The 9361-nt window shown below is 53.7% G+C and overlaps 1 protein-coding gene across 1 annotated transcript in view; it reads left to right on the top strand.

Moving 5' to 3' along the window:
• The window catches only part of Nipal4 (NIPA-like domain containing 4), an 11563-nt gene extending 2402 nt beyond the window's left edge, over positions 1–9161 (top strand). Inside the window, exons 2-6 of the mRNA XM_013030873.1 lie at positions 2409–2648; positions 4445–4501; positions 5017–5107; positions 7553–7713; positions 8518–9161. Of these exons, the coding sequence (XP_012886327.1) occupies positions 2409–2648; positions 4445–4501; positions 5017–5107; positions 7553–7713; positions 8518–9161 (1193 nt within the window). The remainder of the gene's footprint in view (positions 1–2408; positions 2649–4444; positions 4502–5016; positions 5108–7552; positions 7714–8517) is intronic.
• The last annotated feature ends 200 nt before the right edge of the window (positions 9162–9361 follow it).

Genomic DNA, 9361 nt, shown 5'->3' with positions numbered 1-9361 from the left:
GGGCTCAGACCCACTTGTTAGACCTTCAAGGGGTGGCATCCATGCTGACGGGGAGGGCTGCCTGGGTGTTGGGGTGTCAGGATCTGAGTACCTGCACACACCTGGCTGGCTGTCACCCAGGAGCCAGGGGCTCAGAGACTCACACACATTCACACACAGACACACACTCTCACACTCACACACACACTCACACACACCCTCCCCATAACAAGCTCACTCTGTCAGATCCTAACTACTCAGGAGACTGCGATCTGAGGCGCACAGTTCAAAGCCCCCAGGCTTGAAGATGAGTTCTTCAAGCCTGTTCTTGGCTGAGGCCAAGGCCTGGCCCGCACACGCTGCCTTCCTCTTGGACATAACTCTAGGAAGGAGGCCGGACCCTGTGCTGGGACCGTGGGGACTCAGGCAAGGCCCGGATCTGCCCAGGGAGACAGTGGGGGATCAGCGGATGATGCGGCGAACCTCTACGCCCGGCCTCCCTGCTCTGCTTCGCTCTTTCTTCTATTTTACTTTATTGCCGGTCCTGGGGCTTGAACTCAGGACCTAAGCGCAGTCCCTGAGCTTCTTTTGCTCAAGTCGTTGCCACTTGAGCCACGGTGCCACTTCTGGCTTTTTAGGTGAGAGAGCCTCACAGACTTTCCTGCCCAGGCTGGCTTTGAACCTCGATCCTCAGAGCTCAGCCTCCTGAGCAGCTAGGATGACAGGCGCTTTTTTTTTTTTGCCCTGTCTGTTCTTTCCTGCTCCACCTCCGTCCAGTCCCGAGAGCTGCCTGCCGTCAGTCACCTGGCTGTCGGCCGACTTCAGTGTCTTAGGCAAGAAAGCAAAGCATTCCAGTCTCACCCCCATCCTGGTGGAGGGGTTCTGGTTTTGGAATATTCTGGAGAAGACAGGAATTGTTTGCCTACCATTTTTCAGATTAGTACCCCATTTCAGAACTGGGTTTCATTCAGTTATTGGGCCCTCTCCCTCCCTCCCTCCCTCCCTCCCTCCCTTCCTTCCTTTCTTCCTTCCCTCCCTCTCTCCCTCCCTCCCTCCCTCCTTCCTTCCTTCCTTGTCAGCACTGGGGATTGAACCCAGGGCCTCAAGCTCTTTAGCTTTTTCACTCGGGGCTGGCATTCTACCACTTGAGCCACACACAGCTCCACTTTTGGAGCTTTTCCTGTCCAGGCTGCCTTTGAGCCAGGTCCTCAGATCACTTCCTTCTGAGTGTCTGGGATTACAGGAGTCACCATAGTGCCCGGATGGTCTTTCCTGCGCATTGTAAGGGAGCAGGGAAGCGGAAGCCGGCCCTGGGCTCGGGGCGAGGGCCGGGTCTAAGGCCACTGCCCTCGGTAGAGAAGCATCTGCAGGGATCGGGCCAGGGGCGCAGGCCTGGGCTCGGCTCTCCCTGGTCTCCTTCCTGCCTGGCTCTGGCTCATTTCCTGGGCCCAGGGACCTTCCCAGGTTTGGCTCTTGGGCCAGGAGGCGGGGCTGGCAGAACGGGAGTGAGCAGGACAGAACCAGTCTGATGAGCTGAGAGGATGCCTTTAAAAAAGAAAATCTCATCTCCCTCCCGGGTGTCAGCACAGCTCGCCTGCTGCAAAACAGAAGGTGCCCTGGCAGGTTCTGGATCCGTTCGTGGGACTCCAGCAAGTCTTTTCCTTTCAGAGTACCTCAGTTTCCCCAGCTGAAAGGAACAGGGTTGGACTGGCTGTGTGTGGGATGACTGTACTTTTTGGAAAACAAGTAGCAAGAGGTTGGGGGCTCCAGTCAGGCCCGAGGGGTCCCAGATGGAGTCAGGAGCTGGGAGACCATGTGCCTAAGGCTGGGGGGGGGCGGCGGGAGAGGGGGGCAAAGAGCAGGGGGAGGGGCTGGCCTGGTGGGGGAGGGCTTGAGCAGCACAGTTGGGGCTCCACAGTCAGATGGTGTGTGTGTGTGTGTGCGCCCTCACACCCCCGTGCCCACACGTGGGGAAGGGGGTTTGTGGGCATTGCGGGTTTGACAGGTTGTGGTGAGAGTTGGATGTGTGCTTAGCAATAAAGCACTTAGCCAAAGGCAGGTCTTAGTGAATGCTAATGATTGTGTGGCGATTGGGCTGTGTGTGTGTGTGTGTGTGTGTGTGCACACGTGCGCGTGTGCCAGTCCTTTGGCTTGAACTCTGGGCCTGGGCGCTGTCCCTTAGCTCTTCAGCTCAAGGCGAGTGCTGTACCACTCAAGCCATAGCACCACTTCTGGTTTTCTGGTGGTTCATTAGAGATCAGAGTCTCACGGACTTTCCTGCCCAGGCTGGCTTTGAACCACAATCCTCAGATCTCAGCCTCCTGAGTAGCTAGGGTGACAGGTGTGAGCCAGCGGCCTGTGGCTCACGCATCTTAAAACACACTCACGTCCCCCGTGGGACTCTCTCCCGCCACCACCTCCCCTTCCAGGTTCCCTGATCAGCCTCTACTGCTCTTCTCAAGAAGTCCTGTGCCAGATCGTGGGCAGCCTGAGCCCCGAGGCGCCCAGCAATGCCACGGCGGTCAGCTGGCAGGAGAGGATCAGGAAGAGCTACGGCTTCTACATCGGCGTGGGCCTGGCCTTACTCTCCTGCCTTCTCATCGGGAGCAGCGTCATCCTCAAGAAGAAAGGCCTCATCCGCCTCGTGGCCACAGGCTCCACTCGGGCCGGTAGGCTCCTTGGGGGGCATGGGGCGCAGGGCTGGGGAGCCCCCTGCGCTGGAGGAAGGCGTGGCTGGGTGCTGACTTCCCTTGGCAAGCTCGCTCACCGTCCCAGGTGCCAGGGATGGCTGAGAACTGCGGGGAGATGAGGGAAAGCCTCAGGATGCAGAGTTAGCAGCCGGCAGCTCAGATCTGGCTTGATTCCTCCCCTCCTCCCAGCCCAGGCAAGTCCTGACACCGTCCTAAGACAGGAGCGCAGCGTCTCCCCCAGATCTTCACGAGCCCCATTGCCCTGAGCTACACTGGGAAGCACTGGGTGCCCAGTCTCTGCCCGAAAGGAACTTGGGGTGTTGGGAAAGGGGAAGTGGATCCTTGAAATGGGTGTGTAGCAGTTCAGAGGGAATCTTTTTTTTTTTTTTTTTTTGGTTGGTCGTGGGGCTTGAACTCAGGGCCTGGGCGCTGTCCCTGAGCTCTTCAGCTCAAGACTAGCTCTCTACCACTCGAGCCACAGCGCCACTTGTGGTTTTCTGGTGGTTCATTGGAGATAAGAGTCTCATGGACTTTCTTGCCCAGGCTGGCTTTGAACCGTGATCCTCAGATCTCAGCCTCCTGAGTAGCTAGGATGACAGGCATGAGCCACCAGCGCCCAGCGAGGAAAGGAATCTCATGGCCCAGAGTCCATCCATGGTTGTCAGGCGCTGGTAGCTCACACCCAATCCCAGCTATTCAGGAGGCTGAGAGCTGAGGATCAACAGTTTGAAAAACACAGGCCAGGCAGGAAGGTCTGTGAGACTGTGGCTCAAGTGGTAGAGCAAAAGAGCCCAGGCCAGGGCTGGGGATGTGGCTCAGAGCCCCAGGTTCGATTCTTCAGTACCACAGAAACAGAAAAAAGCTAGAAGTGGTGCTGTGGCTCTAGTGGTAGAGCGCTAGCCTCGAGCCAAAGAAGCTCATATACAGTGCCCAGGCCTACCATTTTTCAGATTAGTACCCCATTTCAGAATTGGGTTTCATTCAGTCACTGGGTCCTCTCCCTCCCTCCCTCCCTCCCTTCCTTCTTGTTCTTTCTGTACTGGGGCTTGCACTCAGGGCCTAAGCACTCTCCCTGACCTTCTTTTTGCTCAAGTCTAGCATTCTACAACTTCCACTTTTCTGGTGGTTCACTGGAGATAAGCCTCACAGACTTTCACGCCTGGGCTGGCTTTGAACTGAAATCCTCAGGTCTCAGCCTCCTGAGTAGCTAGGATTATAAACGTGAGCCACTGGTGTCTATCAAATGAATGAATTATTAAAGGGACAAGAGTAGAACTTACTAGCCAGTAAGGACGCCACCATTTCCTTCGATGGAAGAGGACAGTGGCTTTGAGTGGGTGCTGGCAGAGGAGTGGATCCATTTGAGGTCTTTTTGGAGACAGATCCACAGGCAGGCCTTAACCAGCGCCCTTTACTGTGCTTCCGTTTAGCTCCAAGTAAGCAGGGAATCTTTCATACCAAAAGTTGAGCCAAGTATGGTGGCCCAGGCCTGTAGTTCTCGCTCCTCAGGAGGTGGAGGAGGAGAATCTCAGTTCGAGGCTAGCCCATGCAACATGGTGGTTCCAGTTAAGACCAAGACTGGGGGTGTCTGTGAGAGACTTAAGAGGTGTCAGGGAAGCAATCCGTACACAACTGAGCTCGGAGGACTGGTGTGAGCCGTGGCTAAGGAGCAGAGCACTGTCTATGGAGCTCTTCGGTGACACGTAGAGATCCAGAAGTCAGAGAGCCCGAGAGAGCATGGCGGCCCTCTAACTCTCCATCCCTTCCCTCCACAGTGGACGGCGGCTATGGGTACCTGAAGGACGCCATGTGGTGGGCCGGATTCGCCACCAGTAAGTGGCATCTTTGGGCACCGGAAGTGGTGGTGTGTTGACTGCAGGGTTGGGAGGGCCGGCTTGAACTTGGGGCCTGGGCGCTGTCCCTGAGCTCTTTTGCTCAAGGCGAGCTCTCTACCACTTGGAGCCGCAGCTCCACTTGCAATTTCTGACTGGTTCACTGCAAATAAGATTCTCCCAGGGACTTTTCTGCCCTAGCCTCGAACCACAATCCTCAGATCTCAGCCTCCTTAGAAGCTAGGATGACAGGCCTGGGCCCCCTGAGCCTAGTGGATGTGAGATCTCAAGTTTGCTCAGATCTGCACACCCACTTGTCCTCTGCCCCTTCCCTGTCGTCTCTGGCTCCTGGTTTCTGGTAGAAATGACTAGGCCCTGTGGACGGCAGGCATGCACTACCAGCGTTGGCTTTGGGATTGGGGTCTTGAGCAGAGCTGGGGTTCGCCAATCGGTGTGAGCTGTGCGTGGCAGGTATGGGGTGCTATGGACTCCACCCCCCTCTCTTCCGCTCTTAGTGTCAGCTGGAGAAGTCGCCAACTTCGGGGCCTACGCCTTTGCGCCTGCGACGGTCGTTACGCCGCTGGGAGCGCTGAGTGTCCTCATAAGGTTTGTGTCCACCCTCGGCCATCTCAAGCCAGCCAGGCCTGGGGGCAGGGCGGGGAGGGGCTGCTGTCTTGGCATTCAGGCGTCTGGACGGGTCCCACCCCTCGGGAAGATGAGCCACAGAGGGGCAGCCAAACCCAAACCTGTCACCCAACTGCCACCAGGCTGAGCGTCTCCGAGGAGACTTTGTATATGCTTTCCCCTTTGGCAGGAGAGCCCCAGAGCAATTCTGCATGAGTTCTACTCCTCACTCTAACACATAGTGGTCATGGTACTGTAGACCGTCACGGATGGACTCCGAGCCTCTATTGTCCCCATCTGTAAAAGGGGAATGCTCTTCACGTCCCCCAGGGCAGGCGCGAACCAGACAAGGCAGAAAGAGCACTAAAGAGTAACCAGGGCTGGCCCTAATTTTGGATGGCTGGCCAGTGATCAGTTCCAAGTCCTCTGATCTTCCTCGGCCGGCCTCACTCATGACCATGAGAGCTCCCGCTACGGGGCCGAGATAAGCAGGTTCTAAGTAGAACCTCTGGCTTGCTATCCACAGTCTTAAGCTGTCTCTTATGTAACAACAAATGATAGGTTTGGGTTGTTTGTTTTTGTTTGTTTGTTTTGTCGGTCATGGGGCCTGAACTCTGGGCCTGAGTGCTATCCTTCAGCTCTTCAGCTCAAGGCAAGTACTCTAACACTTGAGCCACAGTGTCACTTCCAGTTTTCTGGTGGTTCATTGGAGATAAGAGTTTCACGGCTTTTCCTGCGCAGGCTGGCTTTGAACAGCAATCCTTACATCTCAGCCTCCTGAGCAGCTAGGATGACAAGCGTGAGTCACCAGCGCCCGGCTCAAATGATAGTTTTTAAAATAACTGATGCCAGAGCTGAGGATGTAGTTCAGTGGTTAAGTGATTATAGAAGGTCCAAGGCCTTAGATTGAATTTCTAGATTTAGTATAGATTTCTAGATTGGATTTATGTGTGTGTGTGTGTGTGTAGACATAAAGTTGGGTATGGTAGCACATCCTGTAATCCCTGCTACTCAGGAGGTAGAGATAGGAGGATCATGGTTCAGCCTGGGTAGAAGTTAACTGGTCATCCTATCTGAAAACCAACTAAAAGCAAAAGGACTCTGTGTGTGTGTGTGTGACTCAAGTGGGAGAGTATTTAACTATCAACGGTGAGGCCCTGAGTTCAATCCCCAGGGCTGCCATACACACACACACACACACACACACACACACACACACACACACACACACACACACACCAAAGAAAGAAAAGAACTGATATATATTAGATACATGCACCTCTCACATTCTTATTCCTGCCAAGCTGCAAAACCCAGACCCCATTCTTCTGTGGGTTGGGTCCTCAGGCCACAGTGAAGGAGGCTTTGGTTTGGAGGTTTAACCTTGGAACCTTGATAAATCACAACCAAGCACAGCCAGTGCCTGTGACTTCTTGGTTAACAACATTTACACAGTCAGAACCATGGTGCACCCCGCACGATGCTGTGTGATCAGTCTGACATGGTTGTGGATTTCCGCTTCTCTCATCTATCCCATGGGGGACATCCATCTCCACTGACTCTTCACAAAGAAGTCTTTTTGGGATTTTTGGTTGTGGAACTTGAACTAAGGGCCTGGGCGCTGTCCCTGAGCTCTTTCACTCAAGGCTAGCATTCTACCTCTTTGAGCCCTAACTCCACTTCTGGTTTTTCTGGTGGTTCATTGGAGAGAAGAGTCTCACAGACTTTCCTACCTGGGTAGGCTTTGAAGGGTGATCCTCAGATCTCAGCCTCCTCAGTGGCTAGGATGACAGGTGTGAGCCGCCGGCATCTGGCTCACAAAGTTTTGAGCTGTTAGTGAGGTAGTAAATGGAACGTTCTGGGTACCATGTTTGGTATGAGGTCTACAACTCTCATTGTGGTTGCTTAGACAGGAATATCAAACAGAAGTGGAAAGAGGTTTGTCTTGTGCCAAGGGGACAGAATTGGGACCAGGAAGAAAAACTGCCAGAAGATAGATAGATAGAGAGATAGATAGATAGATAGATAGATAGATAGATAGATAGATAGATAGATAGATAGATAGGTAGGTAGGTAGATAGGTAGGTAGATAGATAGATAGATAGATAGATAGATAGATAGATAGATAGATAGATAGATAGATAGATAGATAGATAGATAGATAGGGAATCTCCACCCAGCCTTCCCTGCAGCTCACTTCGGTCTGAAAAGGGGTACGCTCTCCCTGCTGCCCCGGAACCCTCCCAGAAATGAGTTTCTATTTCAGCTGTTTAGGGGATAAAAATAATCTAGAAAGGCTCCCATGCTAGAGAGGATTGAGTTCGGATCGGCTGTGTCTCACAAGTGCTTGCTCAACCCATGTTCCTTTGGGATACGGGCACAGGCGTGGGCTCCGGTAATCCCTCTCTTTCCCATGTCTACCCCCAGCGCTGTCTTCTCCTCCTATTTTCTGGGAGAGAGCCTGAACCTGCTGGGGAAGTTGGGCTGTGTGATCTGCATGGCGGGCAGCACCGTGATGGTGATTCACGCCCCGGAGGAAGCCAAGGTCACCACCGTCATGGAGATGGCTTCCAAGATGAAGGACACAGGTAGGCTTCAAGCAGCAGCACCTGGGAAAACCCTGGGGGGAAGGGGGGACCGAACCCTGTGAGATATCTATTGGTCCATTGGGGGTCTGACTGCCTGCATAGGTGAGCTGTGGAAAGGAAGTTGGTAGGCGAGTACTGTTTGCAAGGCTAGCTTAAAGGACTTCCTGACCGGACATCCAAAGATATCACTGATTGCTTATGAAGCACCAGGCACTCTTCTAAATATACATACATACATACATATATATATATATATATATAATATATATCTCCAAGTATGTAGATAAAATACATATAAGGAACCTTTGATGTCCTTTTATATGCTTTGTCTCATCCACTCTCCCCCAACAGTCCTACAAATATCACTGTTGTTGGTCTCTTCCAAATGAGGAAAGTGAAGCCTTGGGGGTTTAATGACTTCCCTGAGTTACAAAACGTTTCAAGCCAGGCACCAGTGGCTCCTGCGTGTAATCCTAGCTATTCAGGAGGCTGAGATCTGAGGATAGTGGTCGAAAGCCAACCCGGGCCGGAAAGTCCATGAGTCTCCAGTTAACCACCAGGAAACTGGAAATGGTGCTGTGGCTCAAAATGGTAGAGCACTAACCTTGAGCGAAAAAGCTCAGGGACAGCACCCAGGCCCTGAGTTCAAGTCCCACAATCAAAAAAAGAAAAAGGAAAAGTTTCACCACTGAGATAGTATTTCTGTCTGACTTTGGAGCTACGTTCCCCGGCCATTGGTGGGGGGGTGGGGTGGAAAGAGAGGGGGTAATCCTACATGCTGTCCCCATCCCTCACTTCCGGAAGGGTTCATCGTGTTCGCTGTGTTCCTGCTGGTGTCCTGCCTGGTGCTCATCTTCATCGTGGCCCCTCGGTACGGACAGAGGAATATCCTCATTTACATCATCATCTGCTCCGTGATCGGCTCCTTCTCTGTGACAGCCGTCAAGGGGCTGGGCATCACCATCAGGAACTTCTTCCAGGGGCTGCCCGTCGTGCGGCATCCCCTCCCCTACATCCTGTCCCTCATTCTGGCCCTTTCCATCAGCGCTCAGGTCAACTTCCTCAACCGGGCGCTGGACATTTTCAACACGTCGCTGGTGTTCCCGATCTATTACGTGTTCTTCACCACGGTGGTGGTGGTCTCCTCCATCGTGCTCTTCAAGGAGTGGCACACCATGACCGCCGTGGACATCGTGGGCACCTGCTCCGGCTTCGTCACCATCATCTTGGGGGTGTTCATGCTCCACGCTTTCAAAGACTTGGATGTGAGCCACACCTGTCTGCCGCACATGCGCAAACACCCAGCCCCAGGGCCCGGCCCACAGCCAACGGCCGCCGCCACGGTCGTCAGACTGGAAGACAAGAATGTCTTGGTGGACAATATCGAACTTTCCAGCAGCACCCCATCCCCGGAACAGAAGCCCAAAGTATTCACAATCCATTCGTAAAGCCGTGTACGGGTGTGAGGAGTCAGCGATCGCCCCCACGGACCTCTCTCATGGCTGCCCACCCTGTGGCCTGTGGGCATGGCTCTTCTGGAGATGTTTATACCTCAACACTGTTTTTAGGGGAGAAGAAAACAGCAACAAAAATCCCTACCCAGCGAGTAGTGGGGGATGGAACTTTCTGGAATCACAGCCTCAGCGAT

Source organism: Dipodomys ordii, unplaced genomic scaffold (assembly GCF_000151885.1).
Source record: "Dipodomys ordii isolate 6190 unplaced genomic scaffold, Dord_2.0 Scaffold135, whole genome shotgun sequence".
Classification (NCBI taxonomy): domain Eukaryota; kingdom Metazoa; phylum Chordata; class Mammalia; order Rodentia; family Heteromyidae; genus Dipodomys; species Dipodomys ordii.
The sequence above is the reverse complement of the archived record's forward strand: the minus strand, read 5'-3'. Positions and strand labels throughout refer to the sequence as shown.